General features: G+C 48.0%; 2 protein-coding genes and 3 non-coding genes across 6 annotated transcripts; all 5 read right to left on the bottom strand.

The window, feature by feature from the left end:
* Positions 1-1,374: 1,374 nt before the first annotated feature.
* Positions 1,375-5,316, bottom strand: PPIE (peptidylprolyl isomerase E). Its single transcript, XM_066564692.1, has 10 exons — positions 5,253-5,316; positions 5,077-5,175; positions 4,619-4,662; positions 4,033-4,059; positions 3,771-3,852; positions 3,559-3,659; positions 3,329-3,452; positions 3,028-3,213; positions 1,810-1,952; positions 1,375-1,712 (listed from the first exon to the last, which is right to left on the bottom strand). Exons 1-10 carry the CDS (start codon positions 5,281-5,283, stop codon positions 1,644-1,646), a joined length of 906 nt encoding a protein of 301 aa, XP_066420789.1. The 5' UTR covers positions 5,284-5,316; the 3' UTR covers positions 1,375-1,643.
* Positions 5,317-6,979: 1,663 nt separating this feature from the next.
* On the bottom strand, positions 6,980-21,352 carry PABPC4 (poly(A) binding protein cytoplasmic 4). Of its 2 annotated transcripts, XM_066564935.1 has the most exons (16): positions 21,274-21,352; positions 20,432-20,993; positions 14,863-15,056; positions 13,958-14,073; positions 13,352-13,491; positions 13,079-13,173; positions 12,347-12,484; positions 11,665-11,760; positions 10,933-11,205; positions 10,608-10,695; positions 9,759-9,875; positions 9,144-9,271; positions 8,479-8,572; positions 8,255-8,385; positions 8,078-8,177; positions 6,980-7,332 (listed from the first exon to the last, which is right to left on the bottom strand). In XM_066564935.1, the coding sequence occupies exons 2-15, from the start codon at positions 20,622-20,624 to the stop codon at positions 8,091-8,093; spliced, it is 1,890 nt and encodes a 629-aa protein (XP_066421032.1). In that variant the 5' UTR covers positions 20,625-20,993; positions 21,274-21,352; the 3' UTR covers positions 6,980-7,332; positions 8,078-8,090. The 2 variants fall into 2 exon arrangements, 1 of the variants encoding a protein (XP_066421032.1); XR_010784952.1 differs by lacking the exons at positions 6,980-7,332; positions 8,078-8,177; positions 8,255-8,385; positions 10,608-10,695 and having other exon boundaries at positions 8,480-8,572.
* On the bottom strand, positions 9,527-9,659 carry LOC136566072 (small nucleolar RNA SNORA55). The gene has a single exon (XR_010784979.1). It is a non-coding gene; the product is annotated as a small nucleolar RNA SNORA55 (small nucleolar RNA).
* Positions 11,293-11,420, bottom strand: LOC136566080 (small nucleolar RNA SNORA55). Its single transcript, XR_010784987.1, has one exon. It is a non-coding gene; the product is annotated as a small nucleolar RNA SNORA55 (small nucleolar RNA).
* LOC136566073 (small nucleolar RNA SNORA55) lies at positions 11,915-12,050 on the bottom strand. The gene has a single exon (XR_010784980.1). It is a non-coding gene; the product is annotated as a small nucleolar RNA SNORA55 (small nucleolar RNA).
* Positions 21,353-21,449: the final 97 nt, after the last annotated feature.

Raw genomic sequence — 21,449 nt, 5'->3', positions numbered from 1 at the left:
GCAATAAAAAAAAGACTCAGAATTGGCTAAAATTGTACCTATTTGCTTGAAAATGAGCCCTGATGTGAGTTTTAGGTCAGGCTGTGCCCATCCCGTGGGCTCCCGGCTGGGCTGTGACCGGTCCCAGGCAGCTTCCCCAGGTTATTTGCACAATTAAATTATTTATTTGCTCTGATTTTAAAAGGAAAAGGCCTGTCCTGGTTCTCAGCTCGGATACCTGGGGAACCTTACAGCAATAAACAAGGAAAGAACCTGGCACAGTCAGGGAAAAATCCCAATAAAACCCCAAGATTTGCTCCCTGTCAGTGCCCAGCTTCCCACGGAAAGGTTTTGCTTCTCTGGGTATTTAATTAATAATTAATTAACTAAGAATTAGTGGGCTCATGCCTCTAATATGAATTCCACACAAAATCCAGCTCAGGATGCAATCCTGGCTCTGTGGGATTCGGTGCCTCCAGCAGGGAGAACACCCAGGCCTGGCACTGACTCTGGATTCTCCCTTTCAGGTCTTGCTGAAGGCGCCTGCAAGGGCTGACTTTAAAAAATGTGGGATTTAAACAAAAAGAAGGGAGCAAGGAAAGGGAAAGCTGGGCTGGTTTGTCAGGAATCAGATCCTTGAATCTCACCTTGTCTCAGTTTTAGGACAATGCACAGCCCACAGCCACCCTAGGAAACCAGGCAGTGAAAAGTTGTTTTTTTTATGGAAAAACAACACCATCATTTGTGAGGGGCTGGGCTGGGCAACCCCAAAATCCTCAATGGCACAAGCACTTCCAAACATCCCCAAAATCTGAACTTCAGTTCTTCCTCTCCACCTCAGCAGCCCAATCCCTCCTGCCAATACCTGCACAAGCTCAGAACCAAACACCCCTTCCATAATTCCACAGGAAAACCCAAAATCACCTCCAAGTGCAAAGCCAGGGCTGCCCACCACAGGAACTACAAATCCATGTGGTTTATCCCACTCTGCAGGCTGGAAATCCCTTCCCACAGCCTCACCACTCTGGGTTTTTATTCTTCTTCATCACCCAAAGGGCTCCCTCGTTTCCTGGTGTTCTCCAGTGAACGCCCTCCCCCGGGGATGGGGATGGAGCTGGACCAGCAGGAGAGACACCAGCCAGGGACCTGCCTCCCTCTGCTGCTGGAAAAGGACACTACAGAGCCAAAAACACCTCCAGGAGATGCTGCTGTGCAACAAACACGAGAGGTTCAGCTCTGCTCTCTGCTCTGCTCTCCCTCACACAGGTACCGGAGCCAGGATTTAGGCACAGGATTCACAAAGATGAGGGCAAATACACAAAAATAAAAATAAAAAAAAAATCTTTGTGCAAAGACCAGCCTTCCACAGAGTCAATTCAACAGCCAGGCCCTCAGTATTTTCAAAACTAGGTTTTATTTTTACCATAAACATAATTTTTTTCCAGAACACGGCAGCAGGACCAGCCCAGCCCAGCTCGGGCAGCGCAGGCTGGGAAGGGATTTGGGATTTATCCCAGGAAGGATAAATCCTCCCCCCTAGGTAGGGGAATTCCTATGGAAGCTGCAGGATGGGCAGTGCTGGGGGGTCCCTGGGGTGCCCCATCCCTGCTGGTTCCCTGTCCCTCCAGGCCAGGCTCCCCCATGCAGCCCCGCCGAGCGCGAGCTCAGGCGCACTCCCCGCAGTCCGAGATGATCACCTTCTGCTTTGGCTTCCCATCCTTGGTGCCCTGAGCCTTGGAGGAAACAGCAGCAGCAATTCCAGGGGTGAATGAATGCTCAGGGCAGCAAGGGAGTGGGCTCTGCCCCCAGCTCCCCCCTGCCCTCACCTACCTCGATTTCCCTCACCACGTCCATGCCCTCCGTCACCTCCCCGAACACCACGTGCTTCCCGTCCAGCCAGTCTGTTTTGTCACAGGTGATGAAGAACTGGGAGCCGTTGGTGTTTGGGCCCGAGTTTGCCATGGACACCATCCCTGGGGTCAGAAAATGCAGAGTTAGGGCTGAGTCAGGAGCTGCTCCTTCAGCCCAGCCCCTTCCCATGTCCCACAGAACGCTGCTGGATATCAAAATCCACAGAAACTCCTGGAATTCAATTATGCTCAGAAACACTTGCAAGTGTGAAAGATGCTCAGCTATTTTTAGCTGCAGTAACAGCAAAGCTGTTTGTATGGAGATAAACCTATTTGCTTGCTCCTGCCTTTCACAGTCGTGCTGTGACACTCCTCGTTTAAAATCAAGCAGGAAAAGCAGCTTTGAAATTGTTTTTCCTTTACGTAATACTGCAGATAAAGTGGATGGAGAGGGAACGATGCATTTGGTGAGACAGAAGGGTTGAGTGTGGCAGAAAAATCTGCCCAATGTAGATGATAATAATTATAATTTCAGGGTTGCTGCTATCTGTGGTGGTGTTTGCAGGGGTCTCAGGACGAGGGAAGAGATGAGAATCTTGACTGCATGTTTCAGAAGGCTGATTTATTATTTTATTATATATATTATATTAAAAGAAAATTATATATTAAAACTATACTAAAAGAATAGAAGAAAGGATTTCATCAGAAGGCTAGCAAGGAAAAGGAATAGAATGATAATAGAATCTTGTGACTGCTCACAAGATTTTAGGAATAGAATGATAATAAAATCTCATAATATTGTAGGAATAGAATGATAATAAAATCTCACAAGACTTTAGGAATAGAATGATAATAAAATCTTGTGACTGCTCACAGCCTCGACACAGGTGGCTGTTGTCATTGATCATGAAGTAAAAACAATTTCACATGCTGGGTAAACAATTCTTCAAGTCACATTCCAAAGCAGCAAAACATGGAGAAGCTGAAACTTCTCAGCTCCTCAGGAGAAAAGATCCTGGCAAAAGGATTTTTCATAAAATACATCTGTGACACAAGGGTCTGAATATGGCAGAAAAATCTGGCCAATGCAGATGATAATAATTATAATTATAATTATAACTCAGGACTGCTGCTATCAACACGGCTAAAACAGCCCCATGTGATGCTGAGCCATTTTCTCTCCTGGAGATGGGTTTACCTGGCCCTGTGTGCTTGAGGATGAAGTTTTCATCATCAAACTTCTTCCCGTAGATGGATTTGCCGCCGGTGCCGTTGTGGTTGGTGAAGTCTCCGGCCTGGCACATGAACTGGGGGATGATGCGGTGGAAGCTGCTGCCCTTGAAGCCAAACCCTTTCTCGTGGGTGCAGAGGCAGCGGAAATTCTCTGTGCGTTGGGGGGCAAAGGGGAGGGAGGTGAGAGCTGGGCGCCCCTGGGGGTGCCCGGGAGGGGAGGCTGAGCCCTCTCCTCACACCAGGCGTGAGGTGTGTGCGTGTGCAACCTGCAGTCATGGGCACCACGTCGGAGCGCAGCAGGATCCGCAGCCGCCCCGCGGGCTTGTTCCCAATCTTGATGTCCATGTAAACCTGGGGGTTCACCCGGGATTTCTTGGCAGGAGGCTCCTCCTGGGCAGGGAAAGAAAGAAAAGCGGGTTGAGGTGACATTTCTCAGCTTTGCATTGCCATCCTTTGGGATAACGGGGATACAGATGGCTCTGGTTGTTTTTCCTACCTCCTGTGCCTCTGCTTTGGGGGCCTCTGCTCCTCCCTCCTCCTTGTTCTCCTCCAAAGTCTTCCCTGAAAACTTCTTCAGCCACTCATCGTCTGACCAGACTGTGGCCACAAAAGGAAAGGTCAGAGCACAGGAATTGACCCAAAGGGCCACAGCTCAGTTTATGCACAGAGCTCCAAGCATGCCCAGGGATGTTCTGTTCCCCAGCTCACCAGGCCTGGATGATCCTTCCTTAATCCTCATGGGTTTGGCCAGGTTCACTCTGATTGTCCTGCCAAAGAGCTCAGACTCGTTCTGCAGAGGGGAAAAAAGCACAGCAAAGCCCACCAAAAGGTATAAAACCACCGTGCCCCCCAAAGCCCTGCAGAGCTCAGAGGACAGAGCTTCTGCTCCCTCTGTAGCCCACAGCACCCAGGGCAGCAAAGCCACACATCCCCAAGGAGCAGGGAGCAGGAGTGGGAGCAGGGTCCATACCATGTTGTCAATAGCTGCTGCTGCATCCTGCCAAAAAAAAAAAATCAAAATAAAATAATTATTAACATTTATTCTGAAGGTCCAGCATAACATCTCATTATAAAGACAACTGCCAAGTTTTCCTAAACCCCATTTATCCCAGGGATGTATGAACTGATGGGTTTTGTAAAAGCCATATCCAAACGCCATCCATGTGGGGTTTCCAAACCCCATGTGGGTCTCATATTTGAAAAACCCATTAACCCCTTGTATTTAAGATGTTTTATTGCTGCCATGAGCATTTGGGAGAGGAGAGATTTGTGTATGAAACCCAGGACAGACAATCAGAGGACAAATATATGACAGCCCATGAAACCAAGAAACCCAGCCAGGGACGGTAGCAGGGGAGCAGTTTGGGTTGGAAACAGGAAAAGTGGGAATTCAGCCCAGGAGAAAACGGGAAAAGTGGAGACTTGGAAGAGCAGAACAACATCTGAACGTTGTGGTGGGTAACCCATATGCAATTTCACAGATTCCTCCAGCAGGAGGAGGATCCATCCCAAAACCCCAAAGGGGACCAAAACCCCCAAATGGCTCAAGCACTCACCTCTGCCAGCTCAAACTCCACGAAGGCGAATCCTCGGTGCTTTTCTGGAGGGAAAGAAGGAAACGATGGGTCAGGGCCAGCACGGACACACCGGCCCCATGGTGGGGCAGGGGTCCCACCCCAAACACGCACCCAGGGATGCTCGGGCCGGTCCCACCCCAAACCCGCACCCGGGGATGCTCGGGCCGGTCCCACCCCAAACCCGCACCCGGGGATGCTCGGGCCGGTCCCTATGGGGGGATCTTAACCCAAACCCGCACCCGGGGATGCTCCGGTGGGGTCCCACCCAAAACCCGCACCTGGGGATGCTCGGGCCGGTCCCACCCCAAACCCGCACCCGAGGATGCTCCGGTGGGGTCCCACCCCAAACCCGCACCCGGGGATGCTCGGGCCGATCCCACGGGGGACGGTGCCACCCCAAAATACCCTGGGAACGCTCCAGCCGCCCCGGCACGCACCGGTCTCGTAGTCCAGCGGGATCTGGATGTCGGTGATGTCTCCGAAGGGGATGAAGGCAGCGTGCAGCACCTTCTCGTCCACCTCCTCGGCCAGCCCGCCTGCGGGGCGGCCAAGCGGTCACCGGGCACCGCCGGCGGCCCCGGCCCCTCGGGGGTCCCCCAGCCCGGCCACTCACCCACGTACAGCACCCGCTTGGTGGCCGCCATCGTGCCCCGGTGCCCCGGAAGGGCTCGGCCCGGCTCGGCCCGCCCCGGAACGGCCGCAGCGCTCCGCCCTCCGCCGGCGCCGAGCGATGGAGCCCGGCTCGGATCGGCCACGGGACAGCGGAGGCGGCGCTGTGCACCCCCGGCACAGACATGGTTCATGGAAAATCCTTTCCTTGGGATTGTTCCTCCTGAGAAGCTGAGAGGCCTCAGGAACAAAATGTACCCAATGGTTATCTGCTGCTGTGGAATGCAACAGGTGCATCTGGGATTGGGCTCATGTGGTTGTTTCTAATTAATGGCCAATCACAGCCCAGCTGGCTCAGACTCTCTGTCCGACACACAAGCTTTTGTTTTCATTCTTTCCTATTCTGTTCTTAGCCAGCCTTCTGATGAAATCCTGTCTTCTATTCTTTTAGGATAGTTTTAATATAATATATATCATAAAATAATAAATCAAGCTTTCTGAAACATGGAGTCAGATCCTCCTCTCTTCCCTCATCCTCAGACCCCTGTGAACACGGTCACACATCTCTGTGTGAAAAAAAAAATGCGTATTTTATGCTTGGCTTTTTGCAAATATTAAGATGAATATTTAATGTGTTGTGTTAGAAAGTGATGCTGTGTTAATTCTCTTAAGCAGTGGGGTAAATATAGTTTTGGGTTATAATAAAATGTTAAAATAGAAACTATGCTATGTAGGATACTTTTTTCCTAAAGAAAGGCGAGGTAGAAGCCACAGGACACCTGAATCTTTCAGAGAAAGAGAATTCATTGCTCCATTATCAGGAGAAACGAATTTCTTCCTGCCTTGCTCAGCCAGAACGATGCTGTTAGGATTATGAGGAAGAAGTTTACACTGACCAGACAGAATCCTGTGTTTGAATGGAATTTATGCATCATGTATGAGCTGTATGAATATGCAACAGGTTACTGTTTTTAAGGGTTAATCCTCTGTTAACCTGTGTCCTTTTTTGGGCTTGTGCTGCCCAGAAAAAGGTACCCAGATGTCCATAACTCTTTGTTTCTATTGTCTCATATTGTCCTAAATCAAATAGTCCAAAATTTTTATTACTCTGATTATATTGCTATTTTTATAACCATTTTATTACTGTTAAAAACTTAAAATTTTTAAAACAAGTGATTGGTGTTTTTCCCAGCTGCACTCTCCTTCCACCCCATCCCAGGCTTTCCCAAAGCCTCCGAGCCCTTCAGCTCCAGCCTGAGTGAGGTGGTGGAGCTTTGACTGGGGAGGATTTCTCCCAGCTCAGTGCATGCTCTGTGTTTGTCTGAATAATGCTTTTTATCCAAAAGGCTCACCCAAAATAAGTTTGTAAAGGATTTGTCGATGCCCGTGGTAAAACTCAGCCAGCTTTGGAGTATAAAATAGCAGAGGACCACTAAAAATGCAGCTGAAAATGCAGAATTGTAAACAAGGAACAGCACACGACAAAACCAGGCCAAACCCTTCACTTGAAAACACCTCCCCAAGCTCTTCTCAGATCACTGTTTACAGCCATCACCCCTTGAGACACAGCCCCAGGCATGATTTTAAATACTCATTATCCAAAATGAGCAAGCAGAGTAAGTCAAATCCCTGCTTAATGTGTTCACCCCCCCAGTAACTGCCCATCAGTTCAATTTCACAAAACCACACCACATTTATTTATCCAACAGAGAGAAACGATGACAAACACAGTGCAAGTTTATTCCTTTATTGATAAATGTTTCCCAAACTTTCCAAACTGGATTGTTCAATTAAACACAAACTCACAAAAATACTTCCAGCCTAAAATCCTCAACGTCCTCTTTAGAAGACACAAGGGGCAGCTCTGTTCTGGCAAAGGAAAAGCTTGCAAACCCCCCAGATTCTGGTTTTGGAAACCTCAAGCTTCAGAGTTGGCTTTTTAAATAAGATCTTTTAAGATTAATTTACAAAATGCAATATAACTATGTGATACAATGCATGGCCTTGAGATCTGCAGGGCAGTGAAGGATCTTCAAACATCTTGAGCTGATGTCTAGGAAGGGGCTATTTGGCTTCTTTGTATCCTAGAGGGGAAAAAGGGAGAGAAGTTATTCACAGCATCCCTGCTCCAGGCTAGGGAATATTCCAGCATTGCAAGGAATAAGGATTCCAATATAATTGGGAAGGTACAGAGAAGCTGCTCGTGGTGGTCAGATGATCAGAAATTGTTATTATCCACAAGAAACTCAAATTCTTTTGCCAGACCACCCAGTGAAAATAAGAATTCTTCACCAGCTTGAGTTGTGACATCTGATCATAAACAGCAGCAGAAAAAGTCCTGGAGATGGCAATTCCAGACAACGCACAGAAAAATGGATCATGAGAAACACAAGAGGCAAAATCCTTATTCATAAACTAAACAAGAGCCAACCCCAAACACAGGTGACACCACTTGTGTGACAGACCTATCCAGTGAAACATTTTCAGCATTTATTATATCCTGAAGGCAGGTGGTTTCCAGGATAAGGAATGGGCACTAAGAGCCTGCCTAGCCTCAAAATGTGGCTATTTCCCACATTAGCAGTTCCACAACACCTCAGGGACTTCAATACCTTTAGATCCCTTAAATAAGCATCAGAATGAACACTTCTTAACTTCTACACAAGTATTCTGCTGGGAGAAACTACATCAGGAGCTTTTTGTTGTTGAAGAGTGGACTGCAATCAGGTGAGTGCTGGTCACAGACCCACGTGAATTGTTCACTACCAACTGTGTTTTATTTACTGATTCTGGAAGCTTTTCACTGAAGCTGAGGACTGAGACACTCACCAGTCATCCTGGTTCAAGAGGTAGCAGCAACCACACCCACTTTTTGGGCAGCTTCTTTCTTGGCTTGGTGAGCCTGCAGCACTGCCACAGCCTCCTCCACCTGGGGACACAAACCCAGTGAGATTTTCTCCCTGCTCAGAGGCCCTTTCTAGACACAAAAGGGACCCAGCAGCTCACCTTGGAGCGGAGGGACTCTGGAGATTCCAGCATGTGCAGCAGCTCTGAGTTGTCAATCTCTAGCAGCATTCCTGTGATCTTCCCAGCCAGGCTGGGGTGCATAGCTTGGATCAGAGGGAACAAACGTTCTCCTGAGGGAGAAAAAGGAGTTCAGGTGGATGAGCGTGGATCTTTGAAACCTCGAGGGATGAAAAATGATGGGTGAGGAGTGGGGTTTTACTCACCCAGCATCTGTTTCTGCTCCTGGGGAGGGGCAGCAGCCAGCATGGAGGCTGTCAGTGGCTCCTGGCCCTGCACATGCACTGCAGGCTGAGGTGCCTGAAAAGGGAAGATGAGGGCTTTGAAATAAGGATGAGGCTGATTGCTTCGTATTTAGACAATTCTAAGATGCTCACTGCTAAAACACAATCTCTGTCAAGCCTACAGAACACCTCAGCTTCAGAAAAGGGCAGGTAAGGTGCCCTTGGTTCACAAACACTCCCTGCAAGTCTTGAGCTCAAAACTCAGGAATGCCACACAGGAACACCATAAATATCTTGCAAAAAACTGGATCAAACATCATGAGATGTTGAGAAAGCCAGGTGTAGATGGTACTCTTTCTCTTAATGATACCCCAGTGAGAACTTGGCAAAGAGGAGAGAGACTTAAATGGTTTCAGAACAGGAACAAAGAACCAAGGAAAAAAAAATCCTTACACCAGTCTGGCTACAAAAGGGCTCGTGAGCACGAGACAGATAAACCAAGCAGGGTGCCCCTGGCAAAGGCACAACTGCCAGGTTTTTAAATTCCAAATTAGGATTGTCTGGGTCATAAAAGGAGCTTGAAGTCTCTATAAAAGTAGCATGTGAAACTGCAGGGAGTTCCCAGCCCAGCCCAGCCCTGGTGGTACCTGCAGAGGTTGGACACCTGGGTGCGGGCTGCGGACACTTGAGGCATATTTGTAAGGAGGGACAGCCCTGGGAGCAGGGGCAGCTACAGGAGGACGGGGAGCCAAATTCTGTGCTGCTGTGCCAACACCTGCAAAGGAAGGAGAACGCTGTGACAAACACCTGCAGCAGCATGCTAACAAGGTGGGATGCCTGGTTTTAATTCAAATTATGCCCTGCATGGTGATACTTCTTTAGAAAGTGTAGCTGGCTACTTCAAGAAGGGGATGTTCTTCTGCCTAGAACCGATCCATAGATTCCACACCTTTTATTTACCAGCAGGGAAAAAATGAATTTGGGTGCTCTCCTCTGAAAGCAAAACCCCTAAGTCGCAGAGATTTTTGGGTGGTGTTGCAGGGGTGTAGAGATAAGTCCCAAACCAGTGGAGAAGAACCCATCTGGATTTCCACTGCTGTGCTGTAGCACCGAGTGCCCCCAGACCCGCACCGCGCAGCGAGGAACAGGAAAGCAGCAGGTGCTGGCTCTAACAACCATCTTTGGGACAAGAAGCCAAGTCTCCACAGCACCCTCCTCCCTCCCAGAGAAGGGCAAAAGCCCAGGAAGAGACCCCATCTTACCAACTCTCTGGGCAGCAGCGGGGAGGCCACGGGAGGCCGGGGCATTGGCGGGGGCCAGGTGGCGCAGGGCGGGCCGGGGCCCTGACTGGCGCATGGCGTTGGGCATTCCCTGGAAACCTAAAGGAGGGAAAGAGGGGGAATCCTCACAAGAGAACCAGCTGGCAAGGCAGGACAGTCAGCTACAGGGGTGTGCTACAGGTGGTGCACTGTTGCCATGGTATTTTCTGAAAAATCCCTTCCTACAGTCAGCTACAGGGGTGGTGCACTGTAGCCATGATATTTTCTGAAAAATCCTTTCCTTAGGATCTTTTCCTCCTGAGAAGCTGAGAGGCCTCAGGAACAAAATGTAAACAATGGTTATCTGCTGCTGTGGAATGCAACAGGTGCATCTGGGATTGGTCTCATGTGGTTGTTTTTAATTAATGGCCAATCACAGTCCAGCTGTCTCGGACTGTCTGGTCAGTCACAAGATTTTATTATCATTTCATTCCATTCCTTTCCTTTCCTTGCTAGCCTGATCAAATCCTTTTCTTCTATTCTTTAGTGTAGTTTTAATATATAATTTTATTTTAATATATATCATAAAATAATAAATCAGCCTTCTGAAACATGGACTCAAGATTCTCCTCTCTTCCCTCATCCTGGGACCCCTGTGAACACCACACCACAGTGCACAGGGAGCATCAGAGAATCACAGAATATGCTGAGTTGGAAGGGACACACAAGGATCAGAGTCCAGCTCCTGGCCCTGCACAGGACCATTCCCACAAAGGAAAGCATCAATTGTTCCTGTTGGGAAGTACAGCTCCCAAAGGGTTCTACAACCAAAACAGCCTCTGGCACTCTCACCTTGAGGTCTCCCTCCTTGCTGCCATCGTGGGTTGGGTCTCATCTGTGTCATTTGGTTGGGTGCATAGTAAGTGGGTCTGCTCTGAGCCTGGAGGAAGATCAGATAAGCTCAGAGGCAACATCCAAGTGCATCACAAACATTTGTTTACAACGTGTTTTGGCAGCCGTTGCCAGGACTCAACACTCGGGTCGGGTTAAGAGAACAGGCAGCTGGCAAGTCCCAGAATTAACTCCACTGCTGCACCCCTCATTAGGACTCGTTGCTTCCAGGCATGAGAAGGGCTCAGTGAGATTAACACAGGTTAAAAACCCCACGGGAGCTCACCTGGGGCACAGCAGGCATGAAATAGCCGCCAGCAGCGGGCTGGAACTGGTTGATGATGGTGTTGGCAGGCAAGGCCCTCATGCCAGCGATGCGCTGCATGTACTGGTTGGTGAGATGGGCCTTCCTCTCCTCCTTCCTCTGGGCCAGAGCCACGTAGAGGGGCTTGGAGCCCACGATGCGCCCGTTCATCTCTGTCACGGCTTTGGTGGCCTCCTCTGGAGAGGAAAAGCAGACAAAGCCAAAGCCTTTGCTCCGTCCATCTTCCAGCATCACCTGCAGTAAAGATCAATTGCTAATGGGGTAGCAGTACAACTGAGCTGAAGAATCTCTGGGTTTTTTTTAGATTTTAGGTAGTATATAACTTGTTGCAGAGGTGTAGAGACAGGTTCTCATGAAGAGCCACCTGTCTGGATTTGCTCTGCGTTGCTGTCAGCACCATGTGTCCCCAGGCCCACACTGCACAGTAAGGAATGGGAAAGATTTGGTGCAGTCCTAAATGCACAGAGGAAAGTGTCATTTCATGCTTACCACCTCAAGCAAGCATGGTTGCCACTTCCTTCCTCCCCTTTTAGTAAGGGAATGAAGTTTTTAGTAAAATCCTACTATTTACTAGCCAAGGTGTTTTCAGAATCACAATAGCCACAGGTTAAGAACAGCCCTTTAATCCCATGGCAGACAAAAATTCCTTCTTCAGGCTTTAAAATCCAAATGACCCCCAAAATCCCACAGTACCTTGGCACTCGTTATTGACCCAAAAGGTGAGAACTCCTTCCTCAGTTTTTCATCATCTATAGTGTCATCTAGGTTTTTAATGTACAGGTTAACACCCTGGAAAGGGAAAGAACAGCATGACATTCACAACATTAAAAAAAAAAATTCTTAAGCACATCAACTGTTATCCATCTGCCAGAGCTGTAATTTATCTGAAAACTCTTAATTTAGCATCATGTTCCCTTCCACACCACCCAAAGCTGAAGGTGATAAATGTTGCAAAGGCGTAGAGACAAGTCCCACTGTGGTGAAAGGGAACTTGTCTGGATTTCCTCTGCCTTCCTGTGGCATCATGAGATGTCCCCAGCCCAGCAGTGCACCTCAGGGAGTGGGGGAGTTTCAGATGCCACCCCTGACACGACCCAGTTCTGCCACAAATTACAGAGAGCAGTGCAGAGTTGTGCTGTCTCTTCCCATCCCTCCAGGGATCTCCATTTGAAAGTCAAGGAGACTTCATGCCTGTTGTCCTCCTAAACATTTTCAGTACCAAAACTAAGCCCTGATGCCCCCTCTGCCACCAAATACCACAGAGACACCTCTGTGCTTTAAGCCAGGATGTCTCACAGGATAATAACTGCTCTGGGAACTCCTTCAACAGATCAGAAAAATAGTGCTTAAATTGAGAAAAATAAACATTATTCACCTGGTACCGGCTGAGCCTCTCCTGTTTTAGCTGTTCAAACCTTCTTTTCAGCTCTGCCTGGCGCTCAGCCTTCTTCTGTGCTCTGCCCACAAAGAGCATTTTCCCATTGATGTCCTTCCCATTCATTTCTTCCACTGCCTGCACAGAGGGTTCAAGAGGAAACTCTCAGCTGCTGCAGCAGGACAGCCCCTGATCCTGTCAGAGCAGGACTGCCCAGGGCTGACACTGAGTCCCTGCCTGTCAGTCAATAAATCAGAGTTTGCCTGTTACCTTTGCACTTTTCCTGCTAACAACAGGCTCATTAAAGACAAGCTGAAGTTGCCACACAGATCGAGCTGACACGCCACAGAGTGCTGAACTAACTTGGAAATTCATCCTCTCTCTTTCTTGTAATTAAAACTACACTTTAACGAGCATTCTGCTTAGAAAAGACCATTTTTGAGCAATGTTCTCACTCTAGGTGCCCTCCTCCTCCTCCTCCAGCCCTGCACTGTAGTATTTCTTCAGCAATTAACATTCTTGATTATACCACTGTGTGGATCTAGGAAACTGGAGGGATGCCAAGCTACCCTTGAATGTCAAGCTATTAAGGTGCAAAAGGTTTCCAAGTTCCCACATCTAGAAGAGGTCATGCCCTAGGCAGAATTTCCTTCCATTTCAGAAACAGGCTCCCAAGATAAACCAAGTTTTTCTTCTCTGAAGTTATCTAAGCAACATAAAAACTGGTCATACCTTGTTGGCCTCTTCATGCTTTTCAAAGCTTACAAAGCCAAAGCCTTTGGATTTTCCAGTGGGGTCTGTCATCACTTTAACACTCAGAGTTTTACCTGTTACCAAGGGACAGGGTTAGTAAAATATCAAAAGCATTTCAAGATTATTAAATTCCATGTAATATCTCCTCATGTCCTCAGCCTTCAAGTGACCCAGGTAGCAACTACACAGCAGCACTCAATCTACCACATTTCATGAAATTCACAGCCTTAATAAAAGTATTTCTGTATTTACCATATTTGCCAAAGAGCTCCTTTAGTCTTTCATCATCCATGTCATCCCCAAAGTTTTTAATATAGACATTGGTGAATTCCTTTGCCTTGGCTCCCAGCTCAGCCTCCCTCTCTTTACGAGACTTGAATCTCCCAACAAATCTGTAAGATAAAAAAAAAAAAAAAAGAAAATCCCAATAAACAGATTGGTTCCAAGAGCAAAAAAATAATGTGTGACTTGCGGCGAGGCAAAAAAAAATGAGTGTGCAGTAGGAGCTGGGAATGGGGACAAGAAAGGGTGACAGCAGAGGACAACAAACAGGCCACAGACCAACCAGAAAAATCACCTGTGCTGTGGCTGGCCAAGGAGTCCCAGTGGCCCTAGACAGAACCCACCCCAGCCCGCTCGCAGAGAGGTGGCAAATCAAGGCTGGGTCAGGGAAACCCAGCAGTCCTGGAATGGAGGGGTAGCAGGCCATGGCTTGGGCAGGGTCACTCACCAGCCCTGGAGTGGAGAGGCAGCAGGCCAAGGCTTGGGCCAGGAGAACCAGTGCCTTGTGTGTCCCTGTTAATACCGAGATGCATCCCGGAGCATGTGAGCGCTGCTGCTGCCGCCTGTGACACTCACACTTTGCGGTCGTTGAGCAGCATGCCGTTCATCTTCTCGATGGCCCTATCTGCAGCATCCTGCGTCTCAAAGTGCACAAAGGCGTAGCCCTTAGAGCCATTCTCATCACACACCACCTGCAGGAGAGGGAGCAAAGGCAGCTGTCAGCGTCCCTCCTCTGCCACAGGGTGAAAATGTGTCACTGCCAAGGGGCAGCACCGGGCAGATCCCCACTGTCACAGACACATTTTATGAAAAATCCTTTCCTTAGGATCTTTTTCTCTCAGGAACAAGATGTAACCAATGGTTATCTGCTGCTGTGGAATGCAACAGGTGGATCTGTGATTGGTCTCATGTGGTTGTTTCTAATGAATGGCCAATCACAGTCAGCTGGCTCAGACTCTGTCCGAGACACAAGCTCAGACTCTCTGTGGGAGACACAAGCTTTTATCATCATTCCATTCTTTTTCTATTCTTAGCCAGCCTTCTGATGAAATCCTGTCTCCTATCTTCTATTCTTTTAGTATAGTTTTAATATAATATATATCATAAAATAATAAATCAAGCCTTCTGAAACATGGAGTCAGATCCTCGTCTCTTCCCTCATCCTCAGACCCCAGTGAACACCATCACACCTGACAAGGGTCAGCTCCTGACAAGGGTCAGATTCCTGCACTTCATGACCAAATCTGATGTAATTTCAGCTTTTGGTCAACCCTGTCTTTCAGAGATTCTGTTTTAACACCAAGGTTTGATCTCTGTAGGCACGGTTCATTTAAAGAGTTGGACTTGATGAGCTTTGTGTGTCCCAGCTCAGAATATTCTGTAATTCTGCTCCTTACACTTGTGTCCCTTTCACCACCCACACTCAAATCTCTGATCATGTCCCCACCCTAAAAGAACTGGACAATGTAACCACACCTCACCTTGCAGGACAAAATGTTTCCAAACGCTGAGAATGTGTCGTAAAGTGCCTTGTTATCAATGGATTTGTCCAGGTTCTTGATGAAGACATTCCCAACTCCTGACTTCCTCAGGGAAGGGTCCCTCTGGGACCACATGATGCGAATGGGCTTCCCTTTGATCACATCAAAATTCATGGTATCGAGAGCTCGCTCAGCTGCAAGAGAAACCAAGAACAGATTTTCTGTGGTTGGTTAGAAAATGAAGGTTTCCAGTGGGTGGGTGATTCTTTTCTTTGAATTTTACTCAGCTCATCTGGGTTATTATCAGAGGTGATCAATGACTTTTAACTCAATGTTTCAAGGGAAGTCTTTGCAGCACAGTCACTAAAGGTTTCACAGACTTTAAATTTATATTATACCAATATATTCACCACCACAGCAAAACTGATATCAAAATGCCTGGTTTATTAGTCATATTCTGAATTATTATAAAGGTAAATTACTCCACTCAAAGAAGGAAAGAAAAATCAGGAAACTGGTAAAAAAAATGAAGTAAAAGGAGTGACTCTGTAGCTGTTTTGCTTTTCATGAAGCTCACATCTCCCCATCCTCATTTCTATTCAGAGAGAAGGATCATCTCCCTGTCAGGTCAGGGAAAATGTGCACAAACACATGGCTGGCTGTGAGGACATGAGTCAGCCTCTACATAACTTATGTGGCCAAAAAATGATTCCCAAGTTGCTCAAGCTAAAGATGACAAGAGAGTTGAGAAAATTCTGGGGGGGAAAAAGGTCTGTACACCCCATCTGATTAACAGGGAAGTGTTTATCTGAGCTCTCAAACACCAGCACTGTCATTCTAACCTGCACTGAAACCCCCCTCCACGAGGCTATTTCTGCTGCCTACTGGTGTATTAAAAGGATCATTACATACACACATCAGGATCTTGTTCATAAAATTGAGATGCTTGCACTGTTCTGTGCCAGGAAACACTCCCAGCATGGAGCGAGCAGAGAAGAAAGAAAGAGTCTTAATTCCCAGCATGGAGCAGGGAAAGAGATGGAAAGACATGCATTAAAATCAAGGAAAATTAACAGGGCAGAACCCAAGTTTTCCAAATTTGTTTGGCTCAGTTCTCCCAGGCCACCTTCACCCTGTGGTATTTGCTGATTAGATTTCAGGAGCAGGAAATTCAAGGAAAAAGCCAATCTGAACACCTTGCACGTGACTTGGCTCGTGCAGCCTGGTTAACTACTCAGCATGTCCCAAAAGTACCTCCAGGAATTCCAATGGAACGCTGCCCACCAAAGCCTGCACTCCCCACCCCCAATGCCAGCCCCCACTACTGCATGGAGGTTGCTCAGAATTTTTCATGTGCTTTGAAATGTGTTTTTTGCTCTTGCTGCTTCTTAACTTGAAGTGAGACCATCACTGTTCTCCCCACACACAAATCCAGTTGGAAACAAGCTCTGCTTGGGAAAAAAAAAATAATTTAAGGACTCCAACAGCTCTGCTTAGACCAAGGTGTTAAATGCAATTAACTGCCAGGCTAAAACGATTCCTCAGCTGCTGCTCCAAGCCCATGCAAGCCAGGCTCTTCCTGCAGTCCTTTCGTGGTGTAGGCAGCTCAGCAGGAGAGCCGGTGCAGCTCGTCAAATTTGGCAGTGTTTATTTATAGCAGGCAGAGGTCCTGCAGAAGCATGTGCTGGCAAGGGCACCACTGGGTGGATAATGCCATTTGCAGCAGGAACGGGCTGCTGCTGGAAGGCGACAGCAGATCAGGCAGTGGCTGTGGGCAGGAGGAGTGCGATGGCTCCACAGCCAGCACCCAACTCCAGAGGTGTTAGGAAGTTCCTCCCGGTTCTCCCCGAGCAGATACTATTGCACTGCTCTTTCAACAGGTCGCTACTGTTCCACTCTATTATTACACCCAGGCACTTGTGGTGAGCTGTGAAAGCCCTACAAGGATTCCCCCAGGGATCTGTGCCACACCCACAGGTGGAGGTGCAACCCCTCTACACCGGGACCTCAGAAAACCTGCGAAGGATCTGCAAGAGCTCTGTGAATGACTCACACCAAGCACATCTGATTCATTTCCTTCATCTGAGCAAACACCTTCTCGTTTTCTTCTATTTAAGCCACAAAGCTTCAGCCATTTCAGTTCCTGTATCTGTTTCTCTCCCACTGGTTCCTGTCATCCTTCCAGCAGACTCAACTGCGGCTCATACAGAACATAAAACACTCACAGCCCCTTTCAGGCTTGATTTTCATTCCCTTTCTGGACAGGGAGAGCACCTGAACGCTCAGTGCAGTTTGCCTCAGGCCTCAAGAGCAATAAACCTCATTAACCTCCCTTAGATGCAGAGTTAACAAAATGCTGGAATTAGTGGCTGTGGTTGAACAGCATGAAGATCAATAACCAACCTCACACCCCAAGATTCACCCAGGAGAAACTCCACACAAGGAGTTTCGTTCTCCCCAAACCTCCAGGCTCTCACTTAGGTCACTCAGCAAAAAAAGTCCTGACAAGGAAACCACCCAGAGCAAATTCAGCCACTTATTTTTTTTAAAAAGAAGAGATGGTGCATATTCAAAAGAATTAAATTCCTCAATCACTGAGGTTACAACAAAATGCTGCTGCAATGAAACTTCTGGCAGTACCAACTCTTCCCTTTGAACTTCACAATTTGCTTTACACAGCTCCTCCTTTACACTGTCCTCAAGGAGGAGAACAAACAAGTTTATTTACCCTTTCCTACAGAAACACAGATCTATTTCCAGCCCTGGGATCCTCCTCAGCTTGGGAAACATTCTGTTTTCCCTACACTTTCAGAACACCTTATCTCTGCAGCCAAACTGAAGTTTCTCTGCTTCATTGCCCTGAGCTGATTTTTGTGACTGTCAATGTTTGGAATCCAATTCCATGGAACACATGAAAAGAGAAATTCAGCTTGTTTGTTGAGTTTGTTTTCTTTCCCTTCCGCACAGTCAAAAAGAATAAATATTAACAACCACTGCTGAGCCTGAACTAGCCAGAACTTTGAAGTGTTTCCTCACCCTGCCTATCACAGGATGACAGGCTCAGAATTCAGCATTCCCTGGTTACTACAGCGAGGAGCTGCAATCAAAACCAGCAGAGCTCATTTTCCCTAAAAATAACCTCTCTGCAGCAGACTGCTGCCAGTTAGACAATGCCTGTCCAGCATCACTCCAGCACCTAAAAAAACTGTAAAAAATAACACAAGTTCTGGCCCAGTTTCTGGACACAGGAACCTGGAAGGGCAGAGCATGCTCAGGATGTGACAGTGAGCTCCTCATGGCCCTGAAATGGGGAAAAGTTCTGACTGCTTGATTTGCTCTGTGGACACAGGGGCAGAGTCCTGCTTTAGAACACACCAAAATAAAGTTTAAAACCACTGCTTTCTTCAGATTTACAAAGCCCTTCCACAAAAGGTGCGAGGGAAATGCAAACCATCACTTATCAACCTTTTTAACACCTACCAGTTCAGACGTACCACGTGCCCACAAGAAGTCTGCAGAGCACAAAGCCTCCTGATTACTGTAAGCACCTACTCTCAACCATAAATCCAATCAGATCCTACAGTGCTCCCCTCAGCTTCTCAGATTTAGTGGGATGAAGCCAAGTGCATTTCTGATTATGCATTCCTGGAAGAAAACACAGAATCCCCCCTCCTCCTCAGGAAGCCTCATGCAGGCAAGTGCCACCTTGAAAACAGTCCAAATTTCTGCATTTTACAACAAAAAAAAATTATATTCTTCATAGTCAAGTTTGTTTTGGAGAGACCACAGCCCTTTTCCAAACTATCTCTCTCCATGTCCTGCTGCATTACATGGAGGGCAGCAGCTGGGTTTTTTATTTATGCAGGGTAACACACACAGCAGTTTGACAGGAGAAATTCAAAAATTCACATCTCTTCACGAGGGCAGGAGGAGTTTGACCATTTCCCTGTCCCAATATTCACTCAATGATTAGGTTTAAACCACTTGACCTTCTAAGACCTAGCAGTAACAAGACACCACCTACTAGCTCCAAGTATCACTTCAAGCCCAGGAGCTTCCTAAAATGTCTGCTGCCTCCCCAGCAGCCCAGAATGGTGCAACCTCCCCCTAAATTCCTGCCTATTTATTACCATAAAAGATTACCTTGGAATATATTGGGAAGGCCCCAGTTGTACAAGGTGCAGAGTGCTTCTGCTAAAGCACATGGGACAAGCCACTGATCCCTTCTGAGATCACTCTTCTCGGCTCTGAGAGAACTTTAGCTACATTTCTGCAGCCCATCTCCCCAAAATTCATCTAATTCAAGCTGGAGTTCCTTCCTGGCTTTGTTTGTGCTGCTTGTTTTTATGTCTGTGATCCTGCAAAATGAGATCAGAGCCTAAAAGGAAGGCAGGTGAGCTGGGATAACTTTCAGGACATAAATGGACCAAGGTGGTTTTATACAGGCCCTCAGGTTCCTTCCTTCTCATTGAGAATCTTTAAAACACAAATACACTGCCAAAAAACAAAACAAAACAAAAAAAAGCAGCTTTTTTGTGCTATGAATGAGAAATTATGCAATGGGGTGCAAGTCAGCTTTTAATCAGCATGACAAGGGAAAGGACCAAAAGAAAGTGCTCAGTCAGACCAGCCCAAGGAAATGGCATCGCAAGGAACTGCCCTGGGAGAGGATAGAAACTCTGCAAAAATGTAAAGCAAAGTTTACTTGTTGCTGAAATCTGTGCTGCTGTAAACTCATTCTGAACTCAAGGGAAAAGATCACTCTTATCTCTACTTGGATGCCTCTATCACACAGAGATGCTGCTAAATCCCAGCACGGAGCAATAAACTTGCAGCAGTCAGCAGGCAGAGCTCTGAAAACTGGGGCAGAAAACGCTGACCCATTTTCCTTCCAGAAAAGACGTGTTCCAAAATGACCTCTCCTGTCCCATCTTTCATGTGCTGCTTCAGCTCTGCAACACCTGCCTTTGAGAAGGAAACAAAGCGTGGAAAAAAGAGAGTCTGGCAAGAGCAAAGCAAATGTGGCTTCTGCACATGAGACAGTCTGGTTCTCCACACATTGAACAAAGTGTTTTATTTCACTTTAAAGCAATAACACCACTTCCCCAGCTGGGAGGCACATCCAGCTGCTCGAACAACAGGAGATATTAAATTTATTAAACTGGGAGTGTGTGGAGCAGCCACAGATCAGTCACTTAACTGAGCACTCAGCCTACTCTGAACTTTCTCTGCTAGGACTGGCTGCACAAATCCCACAGAAACAGCCCCAAACTACCCCAGAATGAAGGGAAACACCACGGGGATTATTTTCTCATGAGAGGAAAAACTACAAATCTCTGAAATTTACTATCAGTGCAAGAAACAGGCCTGTCTAAAATTAGAGATGTTAGTGAGAAGCGTATTTCGTAGACACCAAGCAGTAAAAAAAAATATTCCAGCTCCCATCACCAGAAAGAGACGACTCACCCTGTAACGCTGTGATGGGCAGCTACGTGAATTAGTGGGGAAAAACGAGTTAAAATAAGAAGGGGAAAAAAAAGCCATGGATGTGGCTGCAATTGTCACTTACCATCTGCGGGCTGCTGGAAGTTGACGTAGGCGTAGCCCAGGGAGCGGCGGGTGATCATGTCCCTGCAGACCCGAATGGACAGCACGGGGCCAGCCGGGCTGAACTTCTCGTAGAGCATGGCCTCGGTGATATCGGGGTGCAGGTCCCCCACGTACAGCGAGGCCATGGGGTAACTGCTGGCGGCCGTGTTCATCTTCCCCTCGGCGCTCTCGACCACGGGGGTTTTTCACTTGGGGGGGGGGGGGGTCTCAAGTCAAGCTTCTTAGAAATATTAATTCTGGGGGGAACACTCAAAACTCTTAATTAAAGCCTAAGCTGCGGCCGGCAGAAGCTTGGGACAAGGGGGGCTGGCACCAGGACACGGAGCAGCCGAGAGGGTTGTGCAAGCTTGAAAAATCAGCAAAAACACCCCAAAGTTAAGCCTCCTGGAGAGGATAAGACGCCAAAATTCATCCGCCGGCTCCCGAGCGCTTTGAGGCAAAAACCTCCTAAAAACCCAACGTCCCTTTATCTTTCGCTTCGATTTAGCCCAGATTCTGCAGAGCGGCGGCCCGTTGATTTTCTGAGGAAATAAAAAACAAACAACTATATAAACAAATAAATAAAGCTCTAACACGCACTAATACAACTATTTCTCTTAAATCTGGCTCGGCTTGATAGCCCGAAGGTATTATAAATAAACCAGCGCGGCACGCGGCGGCCTGAGGGCGGGCGGGCGCTCCGGGCAGGGCGCGGCCGCCGCGCTCTCCCAGCGCGCTGCGCTCCCCCGAGCGCTCCCTACCCCGCGGCGCCGACCCGGGGCGGGCTCGGCGGCGCCGGTCCCGGTCCCGACCCCGACTCACGCGGTGCGGCCGCGGCGGGCGGAGACGCAGCGGTTTCGGGCGGCGAGCGGCCCTTTATAGGCGCCGCGGCGGCGCGAGTGGGCCGCGGTGCCGCCGAGAGGAGGCGGCCGGGCCCGGGCCGGAGCGCCCCGCGCCGCACGCAGCGCTCCCCAGCGGGCGGGAGGACCCGGCCGGCT

Source organism: Molothrus aeneus, chromosome 23 (genome assembly GCF_037042795.1).
Source record: "Molothrus aeneus isolate 106 chromosome 23, BPBGC_Maene_1.0, whole genome shotgun sequence".
Taxonomy (NCBI): Eukaryota; Metazoa; Chordata; class Aves; order Passeriformes; family Icteridae; genus Molothrus; species Molothrus aeneus.
This window is presented reverse-complemented; position numbering and strand designations above follow the sequence as displayed.

What these genes read in the sequence shown, in the direction of transcription:
- PABPC4 (XM_066564935.1), bottom strand. Translation starts at nt 20,624, where the DNA reads ATGAACACGGCCGCCAGCAGTTACCCCATGGCCTCGCTGTACGTGGGG. An exon ending in GAAACATTTTGTCCTGCAAG is followed by an intron (nt 14,074 to 14,862) that starts GTGAGGTGTGGT and finishes CCTCTCCTGCAG; the next exon opens with GTGGTGTGTGATGAGAATGG. An exon ending in CGCTGCTGCCCAGAGAGTTG is followed by an intron (nt 9,272 to 9,758) that starts GTAAGATGGGGT and finishes CTTCCTTTGCAG; the next exon opens with GTGTTGGCACAGCAGCACAG.
- PPIE (XM_066564692.1), bottom strand. Translation starts at nt 5,283, where the DNA reads ATGGCGGCCACCAAGCGGGTGCTGTACGTGG. An exon ending in TGGAGTTTGAGCTGGCAGAG is followed by an intron (nt 4,060 to 4,618) that starts GTGAGTGCTTGA and finishes TTTTTTTGGCAG; the next exon opens with GATGCAGCAGCAGCTATTGA. An exon ending in CGTGGTGCCCATGACTGCAG is followed by an intron (nt 3,214 to 3,328) that starts GTTGCACACGCA and finishes CCCAACGCACAG; the next exon opens with AGAATTTCCGCTGCCTCTGC.